The sequence below is a fragment of the Pan troglodytes genome, chromosome 8 (genome assembly GCF_028858775.2).
Source record: "Pan troglodytes isolate AG18354 chromosome 8, NHGRI_mPanTro3-v2.0_pri, whole genome shotgun sequence".
Taxonomy (NCBI): Eukaryota; Metazoa; Chordata; class Mammalia; order Primates; family Hominidae; genus Pan; species Pan troglodytes.
This window is the reverse complement of record NC_072406.2, coordinates 43,439,634-43,462,065: the sequence shown is the minus strand read 5'-3', so window position 1 is coordinate 43,462,065 and position 22,432 is coordinate 43,439,634. Positions and strand designations below refer to the sequence as shown.

The following is a 22,432-nucleotide window of genomic DNA, read 5'->3' as shown; positions in this document are numbered from 1 at the left end:
AGAAAAGAGAACCCAGAAATAAAGCTATACATCTATAAGCCAACTGATCTTAGACAAAATTGACAAAAGCAGAAAAAAACAAAAACATATAACATATAACAAAAACATAAAAAAAAATGTTTGGTAAATGACTGCTTTGCATTTCTCCTCTCTCTGGCCCAAAGCAAACCTTTTTTTTTTTCTTGAGATGGAGTTTTGCTCTTGTTGCCCAGGCTTCAGTGACTGCAGTGGCGCCATCTCGGCTCACTGCAACCTCCACCTCCCGGGTTGACGCGATTCTCATGCCTCAGCCTCCCAAGTAGCTGGGATTACAAGCGTGCACCACCATGCCTGGCTAGTTTTTTGTACTTTTAGTAGAGACGGGGTTTCACAATGTTGTACAGGCTGGTCTCGAACCCCTGATCTCAGGTGATTCACCTGCCTTGGCCTCCCAAAGTGCTGGGATTACAGGTGTGAGCCACTGTGCCCGGCACAAAGCAAGCTTTTGAAACCTGGTGCTGATGCCTAAACCATGTTCTTTTAGTCATCATCTTCTTATGCACTGGCGATTCAATGGACATTTAGAAAGCCAGCTCACAGGCAAAAGGTAAAATTGCAAGTAAATACTTGATGAAAAAAGCCGTTTTGGAGGCAGATGGGAATATGCATTAAATCAAAGAACCTTCTAACAATTCCAAAATGGAACGTGCTTCCTTTCAGCAGAGAGTGGATAAGTAAGAGAGACTAGAATCTTCTCTCACTTATGTCTCCTTCAGGGCCCAGCACAGTTGCTTGCCCAGAGTTGGTCCTCATAAAACTTCAACTCTCCATTAATAGGCCCGCTCTCCTGCTGGGCACATTCCCTCCTGGGTGCCCATGGGGCAGGCCATCAAGCAATCTTTACTGCTAGTCACATTGCAGACCTATGAAAAATATCCCCCAGGCCCGCCAGAAAACACTGGCTTTCATATTGAGTTACACCACAGAAACTTGCTGTCAATAAAAGACCAAATTCCTTGTGTCTGCCAGACAGTGAGCATGCATCAGCAAGGAACCCAGGGGACTGACAGAATCCCTTCCAGGTCCCACTGTGGTGCTCGGTGACATGGCAGTCATCAGTAGAAACTTAGCTCAAGGGGCACTGGCTGATCCCCAGATGAGAAGCATCTCTCCAAGGCTAGGCAAATTCCCATCAGGTCCAGTAAATTCCTGGTACGATCTCCATCATCTGCTTTTGAATATTTCACAGACCTCAAGGAAAACACAAAGGAGGTGGTGACAATCAGAAGATGAGGCACTAGCATTGGTTGTGGGACCTCCAGCAAGCACGTTCATCTACCCATCTAACTTGCCAGGTGCTTAAATAAGATCATCTCTAAGGCTTGAGCTGGAAAAGCTCTGTATACCTTCTGCAGTGCACTCCAGTGCTTCCATCCAATTCCCGAAGCAGGAATTATCAAAGTGGCTGGAAGTTGCTTTCTTTGTTTTTGTTTGTTTGTTTTAGAGACAGGGTCTCACTCTGTTGCCCAGGCTGGAGTGCAATGACATGATCATAGCTCATTGCCGACTTGCAATCCTGGGCTCAAGCAATCCACCTGCCTCAGTCTTTCAAGTAGCTGGGACTGCGGGCATGAGTCATCACACCCAGCTAATTTTTGTTTTTAGAGATGAGGTCTTGCAATGTTGCCCAGGCTGAGCTTTCAGGACATGATTATTCTATTCTAACTATACTCAAGCCTGACAGCCCCACTGCCCATCTTCTCATAAGGGGGTGAGTAGTGCATTCCTTTGGAATTCACTTGGGGCTTCCTTGCTCCTCTTGAGCTGATTCTCTGCTGACTCATCCTAGGCTGCAAATTTTGGCCTCCCAGGTGAAGAGTTCTGCAAGTCCTCAGTGCACACAGAGCTCTCAGCCCCGAACTTCCCCTCATAGTTCTCTCTCACGACCGCTTCCTCAGCCACCAACACTATTGATCAGCTCTTAGCAATCATCCCCATTTCTCTCCATTAGAGTTCCAATTTATTTCAAAAGAATGGTTTTCCCAGCCTGGCCAATATGGTGAAACCCCATCTCTACTAAAAATACAAAAATTAGCCAGGCATGGTGGCGGATGCCTGTAGTCCCAGCTACTTGGGAGGCTGAGGCAGGAGAATCGCTTGAACTCCAGAGGCGGAAGTTGCAGTGAGCCGAGATGGCACCACTGCACTTCAGCCTGGGCAACAGAGTGAGGCTCTATCTTAAAAAAAAAAAAAAAAAGAAAGAAAGAAAGAAAAAAGAGAGAATGGTTTTCTCCAAATGGAATTTGTTAACTAGAACTCAATTCATATTGACTATGTGAGTATCTCATGAAAATTATCAAAAGCTGTATACCTTTAACCAAGAGCAGGTCCAAGTTTTGCTGGGCCTGATCTAGGGTGATATGAAATTAGGCACAGGCAGCTAAGCTATGAATATGCAAAGGCATACAGAGTGAAATAATGGGGGAGGGTGGGGCTGAGCACAGTGGCTCACACCTGTAATCCCAGCACTTTGGGAGGCCAAGGTGGGCAGATCATTTGAGGTCAGGAGTTCCAGACCAGCCTGGCCAACATGGCGAAACCCCGTCTCTACTAAAAGTACAAAAATTAGCTGGGCATGGTGGTGCATGCCTGTAATCCCAGCTACTGGGATTATCGAGGCTGAGGCATGATAATTGCTTGAACCTGGGAGACGGAGGTTGCAGTGAGCCAAGATCATGCCACCGCACTCTAGCCTGGGTGACAGAGTGAGACTCCTTCTCAAAAAAAATAAAATAAAAGGGGGGAGGTGTGTGGGATGAAAAACTACACATTGAGTGTAACATACACTACTCAGGTGATGGATCCATTAAAGTCTTATAATTCACCACTACATAACTCATTCATGTAACCAAAAACCCCTTCTACTCCAAAAGTCATTGAAATAAAAAATACATTTTAAAAAATCAGGCACAGGGCTACGGAGGGGCCCATGCAAGTGAGGAGCCCTGAGGCTGAAGCTTCATTAGCTTCATGGTCAGTCTGCCTCTGCCCTTACCAGAGGGGCAGAAAAGGAAATTGTTTCCTCTGCAGTGTTGATCTCTCACTTACAAGCAGCAATGTACGAGGGAGAACATGTGTACTGGAGCCAGAAAGGACTGGGTTTAAATACCAGCTGTTTCTTCACTTGCTTTGTGGTCTTGAGGATAACGTTACTTACCCTCACTATGCCTCAATTTCCTTCTCTGAGAAAAAAGAGGTAGCAATGCATATTTCATGTGTGTTTACATGGATTACAAGGGATGGCATGTTTTACATAACACATATAAAAGTGTTTAATACTATTTGCTATGTAGATGACAGACTTCCATTCAGCAGTTTTCACTAGAGTTGATGTGAGTTAAAGCCACCTTCTACAATGGCTAGTTATTAGCTTGCCACACAACAATGGGCAAAGAGTATGCAAGCGTGTATTCAAGGATAGTATAAATGTATAAAAACAGGGTGCAAAATAGAACCACATAACCCTAAACCAGTGGCTCACAATTATTATTTTATTTTTAGGGGGTACAAGGTCTCCCTCTGTTATCCAGGCTGGAGTGTAGTGGCATGATCTTGGCTCACTGCAACCTTCACCTCCCAGGCTTAAGTGATCCTCACACCTCAGCCTCCTGAGTAGCTGGGACTACAGGCGTGCACCATCACACCTGGCAAATTTTTGTATTTTTTGTAGAGATGGGATTTCATCATGTTGGCCAGGCTGGTCTTGAACTCCTGGGCTCAACCAGTTTTCCCACTTCAGCGTCCCAAAGTGCTGGGATTACAGGCACAACCACAATTGTTTTTTCTACCTCAATGTACCACGGGGATGCAAACCATTCCAGCTGACAATGGCTTCATACAAGAGCAATAGAAAAGGAGTATATTAATACAATTTGCAAAGCTCCTGGTATTTTTTGCCTTCTTATGATACACATTTCCTTCCAATCTATATCTCAACTCCTATAGCCCATCCTCAGTCCCAGCTGAGAATCACAGGCTTCACAACAACTAAGGCAAAATACTGAATTTATTCAGTTGATTTGACCAACCACATTGGACAAAACTATTGGGTTTTATTTGCATAATGTAAAAACATACTTTACATAAGACTACTCACATACTTTACAATGTTACAAATATATATATGTACGAAAGATTCATGAAGGCATTTGATATAAAACATACACAGTATGCTATTTTAATATACAAATGCTTAAAAGAAAATTTAGTCATAAGAATTACAAAATCATCAATAATTTACAAAAGTTTTCATTTTTCTTAAAGGTCACATTCTCATCCTTTGGGATGTACAAAAATTATGTGGTTTACACAGTTTTATCCACATTCAAAACATCACGTTTTGAATGTCTTCAGCATAGCATGTACAGTATAAAATGTTTCCATAGGAACACAAAAGAAACTGTCACTAGTGGCCTGCTGTCAGATGGCTTCTAATTCATCAGTTAGCCATTTTTAGGACACTAGTCCAGCTTATTGCTACAATCTTCAAGTTGTTCTAGTCACCCAAATTATAATGAATTCAATGTATACCAGAATTTACCAATAAAGGCTCAAAGAGTTATATAATATACACCAATATACACAAAACAGCTATTCTGAGTAAAATGAATATTCCATACTTAAATAAGAACCAAGAATAGTAATTTTAGGCTACTCTATTATCCTTGTGATTGGTATTTTTAAAATTTTGAGCAAAGTGCACAGTGAATGAAACAGTCAGCAGACACGATCCTTCTGTGAACTCTCAAATTCCTGCCTTAGAATCACGTCACCTGAGAAATGAGAACCTTGAGACCTGGCGTATATCAAATAGCTTCACATGTCAAACACACAGGGCCGCTTGGAGGCACATTCATGGGTCACAGGAGGTCACACTGCTCCTTCGAAAATGGCACCATTCACTGTACAGGGCCCCTGTGTAGAGGCAGCAGAACCAGCCTCCAGGAGATCAATGCTGTCTTAATTTAGAGCAAACATGGCATCCTTCAGCCATATTCAAGCGTTGGTGGTCCCCGAACAAGATTGAAGTAGCCAGCCAGAGCGCCGAGGTCTATGTAGAGAGAGCGTTGCCTCTTGAGCATCTCAGATTCCTCGGTGCTTCCTGTGCACGAAGAATCTGAAAAGGAAAACATTACAAAGTAAGTAACAAGAAAATGTGTCAAATGATAAATACCTGTTCCTTCTGCAGTGAAATAAATCTTTGGGGCCTAATAAAACAGTGTCTTAAGCGTGAAAGATGGGTCTTTGAACACTATGGCTAAGTTCACATAATATGACATAGAACAAAAAGTTCAAACAGGAGTCAATGGAGACAAGAAATTAGTTAGAAATCGTGGCATATTTTTCCAACAGCCAGATTGTTCTCTTTAAATACACAAAAGTCAGACAAGCAGCAAAGAAATATAAACAAGCACACCAGGCTTGACATCTGGGTTTGGACCTAAATGGATTAAGAATGCCACAGACTTTTAATAAAAATGGAAATCCCTCTTTATGCATATTCAATGCTCCTGGAAAGCATACTGACTTTCCTACGTGGGAAAAATTTACAACTGGCAAGATTTTAAGCCGAGGAAGATGGAAATGCAGGCTGACTTCAAACTGAGTATTTTATCTGTGCAGGGCAGTGCTGTGATGTTCCCCCACCAAAGACTGGGGTGGCTTAATATAAATGAGTTAGGCTGGGCATGGTTGCTCACGCCTGTAATCCCCACACTTTCGGAGGCCAAGGCAGGTGGATTGCCTGAGGTCAGGAGTTCAAGACCAGCCTGGCCAACACGGTGAAACCCCATCTCTACTAAAAATACAAAAATTAGCCAGACGTGGTGGTGGGCACCTGTAATCCCAGCTACTCAGGAGGCTGAGGCATGAGAATCACTTGAACCCGGGAGGCAGATGTTGCAGTGACCCAAGATCATGCCACTGCACTCCAGCCTCGGCAACAGAGCAAGACTCCATCTCAAAAAAAAAGAAAAAAAAAAGTGAGTTAAGAAGAACCAACTGCAAAGCTGTCATGCTCAATCTGTTTTCAAAGACAAAAGTTGTAAAAAAGCAAGTTGCAAAAAAGCAAGTCAGAAGCATTTTCCAGTGACTGTGCTACCTACACTTGCACTGAAAATCTGTTATAATTTGGTGCTAAATTAGCCACTTTAAAAAAAAAAAAAAACATGCTTCTGCTAATCTTGCTGAAATTTCTCAAGCAAGGTATGGTACTCAAGAAGTCATTTCCTTTTTTTCCAAGTGCTTTCATGAACTACATCAGAGGTTTGATGTGGACAGAAAGAGAAGGGAAGTAAGTGTGCGGCACACAGCAGGGTGTCCCTACCAGCAATGTTCTCAGGAAGTTCCAGCTCCTTCCTACTCAGCAGCCTCTTGCGCTCAAAGAGGGCAGAGTCCAGACTCTGACAGCGTGGCTGATCCTCTCTGGGCGGGTTCAGGGCCTCGTGTTTTAGTAGGTCTGCGGCTCTTGGGCGGTGATTGGGGTTTCTCTCCAGGGCAGCTTCTATCAGCTCTCTCATACCTGGGCTGCAGTCATCTGCAATGTCTTCCAGTGGAGGCGCTTGCTTGTGGATCTATCAACAAACCAGCTCTCTTAGCATCAAAGGTATGGAGATACACCCTCAACAGCAAAAGCATGCTAGTAACAGGACCTAGAAAGTAATCCGTTTTCCACCACATGCCCTGCAACGAATGCAGTTCATGCCCTTAAGCAAGCAAGCTTCCCTTTAATTTCTTTTTTCTTTTCCTTTTGAGACAGGGTCTCTGCTCTGTCATCCAGGCTGGAGTACAGTGGCACCAACACAACTCACTGTAGCCTCGAACTCCTGGGCTCAAGTGATCCTCTCACTTCAGCCTCCCATGCAACTGGGACCACAGGCCATACACCACCACACCTAGCTAATTTTTAAAATTTTTTGTAGAGATGGGGTCTTGCTTTGTTGCCCAGGCTGGTCTTGAATTTCTGGGCTCAAGAGATCCTTTTGTTTTGGCTTTCTAAAGTGCTGAGATTACAGGCGTGAGCCACCGTGCTTGGCCCACTTTAATTTCTAAAGGATACCAGGTTAAACCCATCTTCTGATTTAATGTTACAAAAGATAAGTGATAGGTTTGAATGTCAGTGACAGCTTCAAATCAGTGTCCCAAAAGTCATTATGCAGTAACAGGGAAGTGTCTGCTCCTGAATTTATCAACAGTAAAATGGGAATTGCATGTTCCACTACAAGCCACGCTGGTATGAACATTAATAATAAAAAATGTTTTAAGTGTTCAAAGAACATATACAACTTCCTTTGCTGAAATATTTATGCTATTCTGATGCTACTAAGTAGTATTGCATTATTATACATACAATGGAATAGCATAAATTATGCCCAATGCACATTTTAGTAAGCTCCCACTAAAATAGCTATGTTTTCTTTGCAAGAATGGAGCTTGCTTCTACATGGGAAGAACTTGTAGCTACCTGTCATTTCACCATTGCCTCATTCAGATGGGGGTGGTATAGAAGGCAGAGCAGTCCCTCCCAGCCTGCGGGATGCATAACTCAACGCCCCCCCCCGCCCCCAGCCCTGGTTGAACCCCACTTACTATGTACAGGTAGGAGGGATAGGCTGAGCGAGGGTAGCGCTTCACCCAGGGTGGGGTGCCCGTCTGCATGTGGATGAGTGTGGCCCCCAGGCTGTAGATGTCTGCTTTGGTTGAATGGCCCCTGCATAGGATGACCTCTGGGCTCATGTAAATCTGAAAAAGAAGTGGGAAACATTCAGCTTCATTCCCCTCCTTTGTGTGGGTTTCCATTTCCCTAATCCAGTTCTGGAAATTGGCTCATTCGCCTTAAACTAGGAGAATAATGCAGGCATTCCCCAGGAACCATGCAGCAATTGCTGGAGGTGTCCCTGCAGTCTGATGAAGAACACCTGGCCGGGCGCGGTGGCTCACACCTATAATCCCAGCCGAGGTGGGCGGATCAGTTGAGGTCAGGAGTTCAAAACCAGCCTGGTCTCTACTAAAAATACAAAAATTAGCTGGGCATGGTGATGGGCACCTGTAATCCCATCTACTTGGGAGGCTGAGGCAAGGAGAATCGCTTGAGCTCGGAAGGCGGAGGCTGCTGTGAGCCGAGATCGCACCACTGCACTCCAGCCTGGGAGACAGAGCGAGACTCAGTCTCAAAAAACAAAACAAAACAAAACAAAACAAAAACACCACCTTTTTCTGGTTGATCTGGTGGCAAAGAGCCTAGAACCAGGAATCTATCAGGGACTCCCACTCATCAAAGTTCTGCAGTACACTGATCAGGTGTAGCTAAGTTTTCAACTAAAACAACAATTCCTTTTATATTTAAATGAACTACAAACTGACTTCTTTATCTGTTTGTCATTACACTGCTAACCTTCTAAATATCTGCAATGATAAAAGGCGATAGAAGTCTATAGGGTATTAACACAAATTTCTTGAAAGGGAAAAACTTAAAAAATAAAGTGTAATATTGTAGAAGTGATTCTAAAGAGTCATTTTTACAAACTATCTGTTATTTTTACCTACCATGTAGCCCAGTGACTAAATGTTAAATGCAGCCATATTAACATTGTATAAGTTATATTTGGTCTCATGAGTCCATGCTGAATAAACAGGGCTGGTTTTATAAATAGTTTCTCTAACAAGCATTTATTTCTAAACTTAAGAAAGAAACAAAGAGAGGTGGGGCATGGTGGCTCATGTCTATAAGCACTTTGGCTTTTTTTTTTTTTTTCGAGGTGGGTTCTCCCTCTGTCACCCAGGCTGGAATGCAATGGTGTGATCTCGGTTCACTGCAACCTCTGCCTCCCGGGTTCAAGCTATTCTCCTGCTTCGGCCTCCCAACTAGCTGGGATTACAGGCATGTGCTACCACGCCTGGCTAATTTTTGTATTTTTAGTAGAGATGGGGTTTCACCATGTTGGCCAGGCTGGTCTCGAACTCCTGACCTCGTGATCCACCTGCCTCGGCCTCCCAAAGTGCGGGGATTACAGGCGTGAGCCACTGAATCTCAGCACTTTGGAAGGCTGAGGCAGGAAGATTGCTTGAGCCCAGGAGTTTGAGACTAGTCTGGACAAGATGGAGACCCCCCCATCTTTACAAATTAATTAGTTACCTAATTTAATTAAACATTTTTTTAAAAAGGAACAGAGCAAACACTGGTGACCAGTGATTTGTATTCATGGCTGGTGCAGACATATAGTAGTTAATATCCTGATTATCAGTATTTCGCTTGAAACAGCTTGTACACTGTCTGCCATGTGAATAAGAGAATGGAGGTCAGTGTTTCTGGAACACATTTCAGGGTAGGTAAGTAGAGAACTAGCTTACAAAAACCAGAGAAACTGCCCAGTCTCCCCACCCTAACCCTGCTCAACTCCTTCCTGCAAGCCACTTCCGGGCCGGCTTCCTTTTGCTCTCAGCAAACAGGTGAAACTGAGCTCCTGTTCTCAAGCTTTCCCTGCAGCAGAGCCAGAGGACTTTCCAGAAGGACTTTGCTACTAAATATATCACAAACTTAAAAAATTAATGCACAACATTGTACCTATAGTCAACAATAGTGTATTGTATACTTAAAAATGTGTTGAGAGGGTAGAGTTCATGCTAAGTGTTCTTACCACAATCAAATAAAAAAGAAAAAGAAATGCAATGGGTATTATTAACTGTCCATAGAGGATGCCTATCTTCTCTCCTGTACCCCCTCCTCCCTGCCAATAAAGCAAGGATTGGGCGGAGTGCCCACTGCTGGTGTAGCCCACAGGGGCTGTGCAGAGGTGGCTCTGCAGGTTCTATGTGACTGCACGCCTAGGCAGCCTGGGGGGATGAAACATCTGTAAGCCTGGTGGCCTGGGTGCTGCCCCTCAGGTAGAAACCCCAGAGCTTCCTGGCTCGGAGCTCTTGTTCCTCAAGCTCTACCAACTACCAGTTAGATCAGGGAGCAGCAGGGCATGATGTTCGAGCACTCTGGCTGATTAGAAGGCATGAAACAGCCCTGGTGGGACCAACACAGGGCTCTCTGAGAGTTCTGCACCCTTGGGGCGGGGCACTGGAGGAAGAGAAAACCTTAATGTCAGCGATTGAACCCTTCACCTCTCAATATGTTTATTAGAAAGGGAAAGAGACCGTGTGTGTGCGTATATGTGCATGTGATGACTATATGTTAACTTACAAAGGTAAAACCAAGCAGACTTAGAAGGATTTTTCAAAAAGGACCAAGTTCTAAAAGTAATTCTGATTTGTTATTCGCATTCACTATGTATTCTCTCTCTGTACCTTGCAACTCAAAAACAGTCTATTCTGTATATGCTGGATTAACCCTGGATGTGTATTACATGGTTACAATAGAATGCTCTGAATACCAATGCTTAGAGAGAGAAATCAAACAGGGGTAACCAGGGTTTGCATTTGGGAGCTATACTGCAGAAATCAGAAATTGTCTATGACTGCGCAGTAGCCACATGATCAAATTCTAACATCAGCCAATCTGCACAGTTGACTAATTAGATCTCCTGGCTCTTTAAGTAGGAAGGGTAAAAGCAAGCTTGTTGAAAGGTTTCACTGGTCACTTCACAACTTTGTTCATTATCAAACTTCAACTCGTGTGTACTAGGCAGATATTAAATGCAGGCTGATTAGAAGAGAGTTTATATTTATAAACACCAAGGCTCAGTTTTGCACTTCACAAAAAGCAATTTGCATTTGCCAGAAATAACCTGATCCAAATACTACTCAGGAGTAAAATATGTTATTATCTCTTATCCATGCATTCTGCTAGACAGCCCCAGAAAGAACACTTCTTACTCCAATGTTGCAAAATGTTCAACTTCACCACATTGCCAGGAAGAGAAAAGTATTTTCCATCTTTAATACCATAAATAGTTTGTTTTTCAAACTGGTTCCAGGAAAAAGGGTGGTGGAATATTACATATCTGAACTCCTGACTAATGCCAAATATGCTGAAACATTTTCCAAAGAAAACATGTCGTAAGCATTAAGTCTTATTAGACCTCACATTTTGGTAAAGTATTCTTAAGATCTGGGGACTAAGCATTCTTAAAAAAAAAAAAAAAATTACAGCTTCCCTTCTGAATATTGTTCTGCTCAAAGACAACCGTCAAGAATCCTCACTCGAGTATTTTCAATAATAACTTCAGTAATATTCACAAAAGCAAGGATTTCTTCTGCTGCCCGGGAGAGTGCTGGCTTTGAGAGAGTTGAGAAAGGACTTACAGAATCTTGGTTGTTTTTTTTTTTAGGACAAGGTCTTGTTCTATTTTCCAGGCTATGGGTGCAGTGGCATAATCACAGCTCACTGCAGCCTCATCCTGGGCTCAAGCAATCCTCCCACCTCAGTCTCTTGAGTAGCTGGGACTACAGACATGCATCGCCATGCCATTTTTACAAAAAGTAAAGTTTTTGTTTGTTTGTTTGTTTGTTTGTTTACTTTTTGTAGTGATGGGGTCTCACTATGTTGCCCAGGCTGGAAGAATCTTGGTTTGAAAGGAAGATAATTTTTTTGTGGCTGCAATCCAGTTCAGTGCAACATGTATACTAGCTAGACTAGACTAAGGGTTGTCATCTGATTGAACACCAAGACTGACCTGGTAACCCTGACATAGAGGTGCAGCCAAAGACCCTCTCTCTATTTCCTATGGGCACTTCCAGCAAAGAGAAGGGCATGGGGCTGAGTGGTTCAGGCAGTGAAGCTTCCCTCCGGTAGTGGTGAGGGGCCAAGGAGGCAGCTTTTACACCCATTTACCTTCCTGCTTGCATCCACCCTTGTGCCCATCACAATCAACTGTGAACTAAACTGTTGTGCCTGCTCGCTTGCTTGCTTTCCTTCTTTTTCTTTCCTTCCTTCCTTCTTCTTTCTTTCTTCTTCCTTCCTTCCTTCTCTCTCTCCCTCCCTCCCTTCCTTCTTTTTTTCTTTTTTTTTTTCAAAAGAGATAAGGTCTCACTGTATTGCCCAGGCTGGTCTCGAACCCCCAGGCTCAAGCAAACCACCCCCACCTCCTTGGCCTTTCAAAGGGTTGGGATTACAGGTGTGAGAACACCACACCCATCCCTAAACGGTTGCTCTTTTAATAATTCAGGTAATTTAAAGTAAGTCCTCCCACCAAAGAGTGAGGATTGCTGGAGTACCACTACAGCTTGCTCCTCATTGCCTTGTGTCATGCTTCCTCGTTGGTGCTCACAAGAACCTGCCACATAGCAGATGCTCAATGGACACTTGCTAATTGAATCAACCAGTCAGCCTAATGATGTGAATGTTAAATATATTATTTGGAAGCCCGCGAATGCATTTTTCAGAATCTCATTTAGAGTTAGGAAAGAAAGGCTTTTCTGGGTCGTTTTTTGCTTCATAGATGAGTTAAACATGAGTGCTGTTTTACATCTTTAAATAAGATACATTTATGCTCACTACTTGAGGTTTATTATAGGATTCCTAGGCTCAAAGAGAGGCCTTTAGAGTCCTCATAAATATTAATGACCATAGTTAAGACTGTCATTGAGCCAAAACTCAGTGATATTAGTTATATCACTAATATATTTTAATAATGTACGTAGTATTATAATTTTTAAAAGTTATGTAGCAGTTAGACCTTAGGGTTAGACTTAGAAAGAACTGGGTTCAAGTCCAGGGTCTGTCACTGAGTGACTCTGGACACTTTATTTTAATCTCTGCAAACTTATTTCCTTTATTGTAAAATAAGAATAACAATAGTATCTGCTTACAATAATAGTATTTACAACAACTGGGTTGTTGTAAGGATTAAATAACATACTGCTTTTTAAGTGCTAAACTTATTATAAAGTTAACTATAATTCTATAATTATTATTAAAGCTGAACTGTGGGCCAGACACGGGGGCTCACACCTGTAGTCCCAGCACTTTGGGAGGCTGAGGTGGGAGGATCACTTGAGGCCAACAGTTCATGACCAGCCTGGCCAACATAGTGAAACCTGCATCTCTACTGAAAAAAAAAAAAATTAGCTGGATGTGGTGGCACATGCCTGTAATCTCAACTACTCAGGAGACTAAGAAGCGCTTGAACCCAGGAGGTGGAGATTACAGTGAGCTGAGATCATGCGCCACTGTCCTACAGCCTGGGCGACAGAGCAAGACTCTGTCTCAAAAACAAAAACAAAAACACACAAAATAAAGCTGAACTGTGGATATGATCTATTTTGGGGGGCTTTTTTTTTTTTTTGAAGCAACATTTCGTTCTGTCATCCAGGCTGGAATGCCCATGGCTCACTGTAGCCTTGAACTCCTGGGCTCAAGCAATCCTCCTACCTCAGCCTCCCAACTAGCTGAGACTACAGGCGTGTACCACCACATCGAGCTAATTTTTTTTTTTTTTTTTTTGAGATGGAGTTTCACTCTTGTTGCCCAGGCTGGAGTGCAATGGCACGATCTCAGCTCACCTCAACCTCTGCCTCCTGAGTTCAGATGATTCTCCTCCCTCAGCCTCCCGAGTAGCTGGGATTACAGGCGCCCGTCACCACGCCCGGTTAATTTTGTATTTTTAGTAGAGACGGGGTTTCTCCATGTTGGTCAGGCTTATCTCAAACTCCCGACCTCAGGTGATCCGCCCATCTCAGCCTCCCAAAGTGCTGGGATGACAGGTTTGAGCCACCGTGCCCAGCCTAAACTAGTTTTTTTAATAGAGATGGGGTCTTGCTATGATGCCTAAGCTTGTCTCAAAATCCTGGGCTCAATTGAGCCTCCCACCCCAGCCTCCCAAAGCACTGGGATTACAGGCATTAGCCACCACACCTGGCCAATATGATCTATTTTGACATTACATTGTTTACAAATGTTCTATATTGTATATATCAACATGTATATTATATTACAAATACTATTATGTATTATAAATAACATAGCAAAAAATACAATAAAAAATCAAGTGCTAAACTTAGTACTTGACACAGAGCAAGTGCTCATTAAATGTGTTCCAAGGAAAATAATGATTTAATGCAATGGGTTTCTTCCCCTTCTTTGTCCTTCGTTCCCACAATAATTCTAGAACATTTTTTCCTTTTTATTCTTAATAAAATAGTAACCCTTTTCATGTGAATATAATTACCTCTGTTCCTCGGAGGTCCTTAGGAAAATAGACATCTTCGGTCATTTGAACACTTAGGCCAAAATCCACCAAAACAGCTTTTGTGGACATGAAAACAATGTTGCTAGCTAAAATGAGAGGAAATATTTTTAAGATAAAATTTTTTATATACTCATAAGTCAAATGAAAACATTATCTAAAACAATAATGAATCTCCAATCAGAAAAGACTGAAATGCTTCCTCTAGTGAGATGGTTGTATTATATTCAAAAGAGGAGAATGAATCTCAGAGTTTAGGTGAAAATCACTTTGGATCCATCAAGAATTCAGCCAATGTGGGTATGAATGATTGTAGCCATTAATAATGTTTAAGAACTTGAATTTCAAACTCTAAGACATAAGCATACTGTTGTCAAGCCACTTTTCTAAAACAGAAAAGTAAAATACCCATCTTTTTTCCCAGTGAAAGTTGTGCCACTCTAATTTAGTACTGGCTATTAAAGGTTTACCTATTTCCTCATCATATCAGACTCCTAGAAAACAGTTAGTAAAGGTGTGTTTAATGGATTATTGTTACATTGGTATAAAAAATGAAAAAGGTATTTGTTTCTCAAAAATACTTGTCTCTGTGTTTGTATGTTTTTAAGTAAATTGCTTTTTTTTTTTTTTTTTTTTGAGACGGAGTTTTGCTCTTGTCACCCAGGCTGGAGAGCAATGGCGCCATCTCAGCTCACTGCAACCTCCGCCTCCCAGATTCAAATGATTCTCCTGCCTCAGCCTCCCAAGTAGCTGGGATTACCAGCACCCACCACCATGCCCAGCTATTTTTTTTTTTTTTTTGTATTTTTAGTAGAGACGGGGTTTCACCACATTGGCCAGGCTGGTCTCCAATTCCTGACCTCAGGTGACCCACTTGCCACAGCATCCCAAAGTGCTGAGATTACAGGCGTGAGCCACCGTGCCCAGCCTAAATTGCAATTTTAAAAGCCTTTTTAACAGAGCAGTACCTAATAGCTATGTAGCTATAACCTTTCAACAACTGTTGAAAGTAATCTTTCCTTATGACTTTGAAAGCTCTAGTAACCCTGCATGATTCTAAGATATGTCTCTGGAGAAGGAAGACGAACGGTGCTCTGAGGGAGCTTTCCACCCTCCATGGAGGGTCTTCAGATTACAGGAAGGAGCTTGTTTGTCTCCTGAATAACTAGTCTCTTTGAGCCAAAACGGTATACGTCCAAAGATACTTACGTTTAATATCATGATGGATCACTTTCTTTGAGTGTAAAAAATCAAGTCCCTTGAGAACATGCTTTGTCACCCAAATAATTTCAAATTCTCTCATTGGTCCACAGCTCTCCAGTTTCTCCAGAACAGACCCTCCCTCGCCTGCTTCCATAAAGAGATGGACAGTTTCACCCCACAGGACTGCGCCATACAGCTCTGCGATGTTCTCGTGCCGGAAGCAAGCCTGGATTTCCACATCAGATGGCTTAAATTGATCTACTGGGATCTAGAACACAAAAATACGAGCGAGATTCTAAATAACCTCAAAGTCATCTTAAAAATATAAAATACAGGTCAATGCAAAAAACAAAAGGCAAATAAATGCCCTCAAGAATACTCTGCCCTGTGTGAAAATGGACTGCCCAGTTACAATAATGTTCACTTCAGATCTGCCTTTAACTATGTTAGTCAGCTTTAAGTATAAAATTCAGAACAAGAAAATAAAAAACAAAATAATGAGTTACTCTTTTCATTTAGAAGTCAGAAATCTATCCAAAGTTTTAAAATTATGAATGAATCAAAAAAGAGATAATTTCCCACCTATTAGACAACAGTATCTATGGTACCTTGAGTTTAGGTTGTATTTTCAATATTTCAGTTGGTTGTGAGATAATATGAAGTGTTTGTTGCCACAGTTCATACTCTATTATAGCAATGTATTTAAAATAAGCACTGAGGCTGGGCGGTGGCTCATGCCTGTAATCCCAACACTTTGGGAGGCCAACACAGGCAGATCACTTGAGGCTAGGAGTTCGAGACCAGCCTGGCCAACATGTCGAAACCCCGTTACTACAAAAAATACAAAAATTTGCCAGGCATTGGTTGTGCATGCCTGTAATCCCAGCTACTCTCTTATTACAATAAGAGAAACCAAGACATAATATTTGGCAATTATTTATTTTATTTTTTGTTAAATCAAAAGTGAGTATATTTTATTTTGTTATACTTTTGAAAATTTAATTAAAGTAAAACAGACATACAAAAAAGTGTAAAAATGATGGGTCCAACTCAATGAATTATCAACTGAACGTACAAATGTAACCCCCATCTAAATCAAAATGAAAAACCATGTCAGGCCAGGCGTGGGGGTGAGTGCCTGTAATCCCAGGTACTTGGGAGGCTGAGGCAGAAGAATCGCTTGAACCCGGGAGACAGAGGTTGAGGTGAGCCAGGATTGCGCCACTACACTCCAGCCTGGGCGACAGAGCTAGACTCCGTCTCAAAAAGAAAAACAAACCAGAAAAAACACACAGATGTCTACTAGCATTCAAGAAGCCCCCCTCTTGGCCCCTTCCAGTTGCTACTCTCCAAGGGTACCCACCATCCTGACATCCAGTGGCACAGATTTTGTTTTGCCTGTTTTGGTCCTTTATATAAATAGAATCTCATACAGTAGATCTCATTTCGTGTCTGGCTATTTGGGCTCAACATAATGGTTATGAGATTAATCCACATTATTATAGTTGTAAATCATTTATTCTTTTTACTATCCAGAATTTCACTAAGTAAATATATCCCATTTCAGCATTTTGGAAGTTTCTAGTTTGGGACCCTTACAAATAGTGCAGATATGAACATGCTAGCACATAGCTTTTAGTTTTTGGTGGCCACGTGGACAGGTCTCTGTGGAGTGAGTGCACCTACAGGAGAGGAATTGTTGAGTCATAGGGGGTGTGAATGCTCAACTTATGTAGATACAGTTTTCCAAAGTAGTGGCACCTTGGCAGTTATTGTTTAATAAGAAGGGATAAGGGCAGGGCGCGGTGGCTCATGCCTGTAATCCCAGCACTTTGGAAGGCTAGGCAGGTGGATCACTTGTAGTCAGGAGTTCGAGACCAGCCTGGCCAACATGGTGAAACCCCGTCTCTACTGAAAATACAAAAAATTAGCTGGGCATGGTGGCAGGTGCCTGTAATCCCAGTTACTCGGGAGGCTGATGCAGGAGAATCGTTTGAACCCAGGAGGTAGAGGTTGCAGTGAGCCGAGACCCCGACACTGCACTCCAGCCTGGACAACAGAGCAAGACTCCGTTTCAAATAATAATAATAATAAATTTGGGATAGGGTCTTTTCAATCATTGATGTATTTAAATTCAGCCCTTTAAATCTGCCTTCCTGAAAAGGCTACCTCCTTCCCAGTTTCTGCTTCTGCCTGGCCCCCTCTGCAGTGGGCGGAATGAAAGGAGAAGCACAGAGAATTGCTCCTACTTTGCAGGATGGCTCTTCTCTACTTCTCTCCAAGAGTGATGATGTTATTTATCCAAATCAGTGCTTTAAAAACCAGCACTTATCCTTTTAATCATCTAGATTAAAATCAACTATGCACCTAAACAGAGATTTTAGGGCTGAATGGCCCCAAGTAGCCAATAAATTCAGAAAAACAAATGCTTTGAGGCAGTGCACCCTCAGATAAGACCCAATCAAAGGATAAAAACCTTTGGTTAATGCAAATGGACAAAAAAACAAAAGCCAGAATGCCAAACACACAGTGTGGGTTATCTAGGTAGAAAACACATACCAGTTTACACGCCATTCTTTTCTTCGTCTTTATATCTTGTGCCAAGTATACCTTGCCAAAGGCGCCCCGAGGAATAAAATCAGAACCAATATTCCTGTAAGTCAGCTTCCAAGGGATCAGGAGAACATCGGAATCTATTTGGTAACGTCCATTTTGGGGAGTGATGACCTACAACAAAATAAAAATGTGAGACGGTGAGAACTTCAGTCAAGCTGGCTTTTTCTAAGACCCACCTATTAGGAAGCTGGTTATTTTAGCAGCATTCTGATACACAGTTATGAAATTAATGTCACTGTGCTTAATCCTACCAACTGTACAGAGACTATATTTAGAGCTTGAGGAAGTCAGAGAGAGCATGTAACAGACGCAGGTGCCTGGTCAGACCTGGTCATATTTCCACCTACTCATGAGTAATTAATTGCCAAATAGAACTTTAAAAATTATTTATCTAAAAAAGCATGACTACGGCAACCAAAAGGCTGAAAATAAAGATTGCGTAAATATAAACCGTGCCTGCAGGTTGACTTGTTTCTATTACAATGTGCGAACCTGTTAGTCCACATAGCTATTACTCACACATGACGCATACAGAGAAAGAAAATCAAAATTAACTGATGATCATGGAAGATTTTGGAAAACCACAGCGTATGTCAGAGCTATGAGTTGACAATGCTATGTAAGTTAAGTGAGGGCAGAATTACTTCGCATCTACTTGCTCACTTAATATCTATAGCATGCATTGTATCTATTGCGTGCAAAATAGGTGCTAGGCACTGTGTTTGGTGCTGCCTAGGCAGCCACAAACAAGAGATGGCTGATCCTTGACCTCCCAGGGTTCATGAGCAAGCCAACTCTTAGGACTAGAAGTTTTGAAACTAGTTGATTCAAAAATTGAGAGACAGCTGGGAGCAGTGGATAATGCCTGTAATACTAGCATACTGGGAGACTGAGGCAGGAGAATATCTTGAGGCCAGGAGTTCAAGACCAGCCTAGGCAACATAGCGAGACTTCATTTCTACAGAAAAAAATAAAAACACAACATAAATTTCAAAATAATAAAACAAAAATTAAGAGGTCTATTCTGACAGCAATGTGGGTTTCAAGGGCACATGCATTTGTCAAAACTCGTAAAACTGGACATTTAACATCTGTGTATTTGACTATATATAAAACATATTTCAATTTTTAAAGAGGAAAGAATTAGAACAGAAAATAATTATAATTAAAATTAAAACAAAATAATATGGTAGTTCATGGGAAATGCAATCTGGAACGCATGCCTGTAACATGTCCAAAGTGTTCTTTCAAGGGATAAATCGCCTCAGTACCAGATTCTCCTCAATGTAATCAGTAATATTATGGCTTCTGATTCTGAATTCAGGAGTTATGAAATTTCTTCTTTTTTTTTTTTTTGAGATGGAGTCTTGCTCTGTTGCCTAGGCTGGAGTGCAATGGCACGATCTTGGCTCAATGCAACCTCTGCCTCCTGGGTTCAAGGGATTCTCTCATCTCAGCCTCCTGAGTAGCTGGGATTATAGGTACGCACCACCACGCCTGGCTAAATTTTGTATTTTTAGTAGAGATGGGGTTTTACCATGTTGGCCAGGCTGGTCTCAAACTCCTGGCCTCAAGTGAGCCACCTGCCCCAGCCTCCTATAGTTCTGGGATTACAGGCGTGAGCCACGGCGCCTGGCTCAGGAATTGTGAAACTATTAAAGGACCTTAACTTATTTCAAGTAACAGAAGAAGCTGAACAACTAGGTGCAGTGGCTCATGCCTATAATCCCAGCACTTTGGGAGGCTAAGGTAGGAAGACTGCTTGAGGCCAGGAGTTCAAGACCAGTCTGGGTGACACAGTGAGACCCCATTTCTATTTTGTTTAAAATTTAAAAGAGGCAGCAGCAGCCGCTGAAGGGAATGTGACAAATCCCCAGATCTACCACATGGGAAGAGAATGAACTCCTGATTCATCTGCAGATGCGTGGGACTTCTTACTCGGGACACAGCTACAGAAATAGTTCTAGTAACTGTAAGGGCCATTCAGTCAGCTCCACCACTGCTAATTTTAGCTACACATCCCACAAACAGATGTGTTCACTATTAGTCAGGGAATAAAGCAGAGACTAACTCTAATGCTTAGAAATATGAAGTCATTAAATTTAGAAACTATTTACTGAGTGCTTCTGCTGTGTGAGACCCTGTGCAGGGCCCTAGAGCTAACATGAATAAGTGCAGACGGCGGTCTTGCCTTGTTTGAAAGATGACCTGTATGTCGCCTCTGGTTGCTGGAGGCCTCTTTTGCAGCATGCTGAGAACATGATAGATTTAGTCCCTTTTCACATTTAGACAGAACCCTACTCACGACACTCAAGAGCACTTGCTGATTTTCCCTTTCTTGTCATTAAATATTTACAGGCCTGATTTCACCGCACCCTCCAGTGAACCATCTCTGTGTTTAACTCATCTTCATGAAAGTTTTACCAACCTAAATTTGTTATAACCCAGTTTAGGTTTTTTTGTTTGTTTTTGTTTTTATTTGGAGACGGAGTCTCGCCCTGTCACCCAGGCTTGAGTGCAGTGGCTGGAGTGGAGTGGCAGATCTTGGCTCACTGCAACCTCTGCCTCCCAGGCTCAAGCCATTCTTGCACCTCAGCCTCCCAAGCAGCTGGGATCACAGGCACGTGCCACCACACCCAGCTAATTTTTGTATTTTTAGTAGAAATGCGGTTTCACCATGTTGGCCAGGCTGGTCTGAAACTCCTGACCACAAGTGATCCACCCGCCTCAGCCTCCCAAAATGCTGGGATTACAGGTGTGAGCCACCTGTGCCTGGCCTATAACCCACCTCGAACCAGTGTCCTCTTATTCTGTCCAAGAGGACAAAAGATAATTTCAGCCATTTGTTGAGTTCTAAGTACAGCAATGTGCTCAGTACTTCAATACATTATCTCATCGAAGTCTACAACAATAGTCTGAGCTTAACTACTATTTTTATCTCCATTTCACAGATGAGGAAACTGACTTCAAGAGGTTAAGGAACATGCTAGTTAGTGCCGGCATTAGGATTTGAACTCAGATCTGTCTGACTCCAAAGCATACTTCCTAGTCTGGGTAAGAGCCTTGTATATTCCAGAAGGCCATAATTAAAGCTGAGCTAAGATGAAAACCCAGTTATTAAATGCCGGGTTATAAAAATAACTCAGTTATTTATGTGTTTACATATTTTCTGAGCATACCTTAGCCTTCTCCTCTGTAGATCAAATAATGCAAGTTCCTTCACCCCCATTCACCCCTATTTTATAACTTCCCAGATTCTGGGGACCAGCTTTCAATGCCTATGAGTTCTCCTAGGCTCTTTTCATGAGGGGCCCTGAATTTCTAGTGTAATGTGCAAGTCCTGACCAGTTTGTAGTTCTGCAAATGCCTGGTTCTTCCCCTAGCCCCGGATCCCCTGTATTTAATTTAATTTTATTTTATTTTATTTTATTTTATTGTGATGGAGTTTCGTTCTTGTTGCCCAGGCTGGAGTGCAATGGGGCGATCTCAGCTCATCGCAACCTCTGCCTCCTGAGTTCAAGCGATTCTCCTGTCTCAGCCTCCCAAGGTGCTGGGATTACAGGCATGTGCCACCACGCCCAGCTAATTTTGTATTTTTAGTAGAGATGGGGTTTCTCCATGTTGGTCAGGCTGGTCTCGAACCCTGTATTTAAATTTTAGATGGGTATTTTTCTTCTTTCTAGGGGCCCGTATAAATTGTTTTTTAAGACAGGGTCTTGCTCTGTCACCTAGGCTGGAGTGCAGTGGCCCCATCACAGCTCACTGCAGCTTCAACCTCTCAGACTCAAGCGATCCTCCCATCTCGGCCTCCCAAGTAGCTGGGACTACATGTGTGTGCCACCTCACCTGGCTGACTTTTTTATTTTTTGTGGAGATGGGGGTCTCACTGTGTTGCCCAGGCTGGTCCCAAACTCGGGCTCAAGTGATCCTCTGGCCTCAGCCTCCCAAAGTGCTGGGATTACAGGCATGAGCCACCACACCCAGCGCTATCAAACCATCTTAGGGAACTCTATGCTGCTTATCTCTGCCAGTTCTTCAACTTACCAAAATCACCTCTAAGGGCAGGCATTATAAGCACACTTTCTATTTCCTCATCCAGATCACGGTCATTTATACTAAACAACACTGGGCCAAGAAGCCGCATATTGAGAAAATTTTTTAAGTATTATAGTAAGAATAAATTCCACAAGTGACCGATGTGATATGCTACTATGAAACAGACATGGCATTGATCTATATTCATGCAGGCATATTATCTAGCACAAAGGCCAAGCTAGCTCTGTCCTACTCTGCTGATCACAACAAATGGATCCTCACATTCAAAATATGGCTCTAAGATAGACACTGATACAAGCTTGAGTTCACAGGGTCCTGCCCAGATGATGAGAGAGTTAATAGTACAATTCATGAGAAGTCATGCACACAATTGGAAATGCATGTGAAAG

The 22,432-nt window shown here is 42.4% G+C and overlaps 1 protein-coding gene across 3 annotated transcripts in view; it reads right to left on the bottom strand.

The window, feature by feature from the left end:
• Nucleotides 1–4,027: 4,027 nt before the first annotated feature.
• The window catches only part of MAP3K8 (mitogen-activated protein kinase kinase kinase 8), a 28,312-nt gene continuing 9,907 nt past the window's right edge, over nucleotides 4,028–22,432 (bottom strand). For all 3 annotated transcript variants that reach the window (XM_001137395.7, XM_009458199.4, XM_001137315.5), the window contains 6 exons: nucleotides 17,931–18,098; nucleotides 15,378–15,639; nucleotides 14,151–14,257; nucleotides 7,627–7,779; nucleotides 6,365–6,611; nucleotides 4,028–5,155 (listed from right to left, as the gene is read on the bottom strand). In XM_001137395.7, the coding sequence (XP_001137395.1) occupies nucleotides 5,025–5,155; nucleotides 6,365–6,611; nucleotides 7,627–7,779; nucleotides 14,151–14,257; nucleotides 15,378–15,639; nucleotides 17,931–18,098 (1,068 nt within the window). In that variant the 3' untranslated portion in view covers nucleotides 4,028–5,024. The remainder of the gene's footprint in view (nucleotides 5,156–6,364; nucleotides 6,612–7,626; nucleotides 7,780–14,150; nucleotides 14,258–15,377; nucleotides 15,640–17,930; nucleotides 18,099–22,432) is intronic.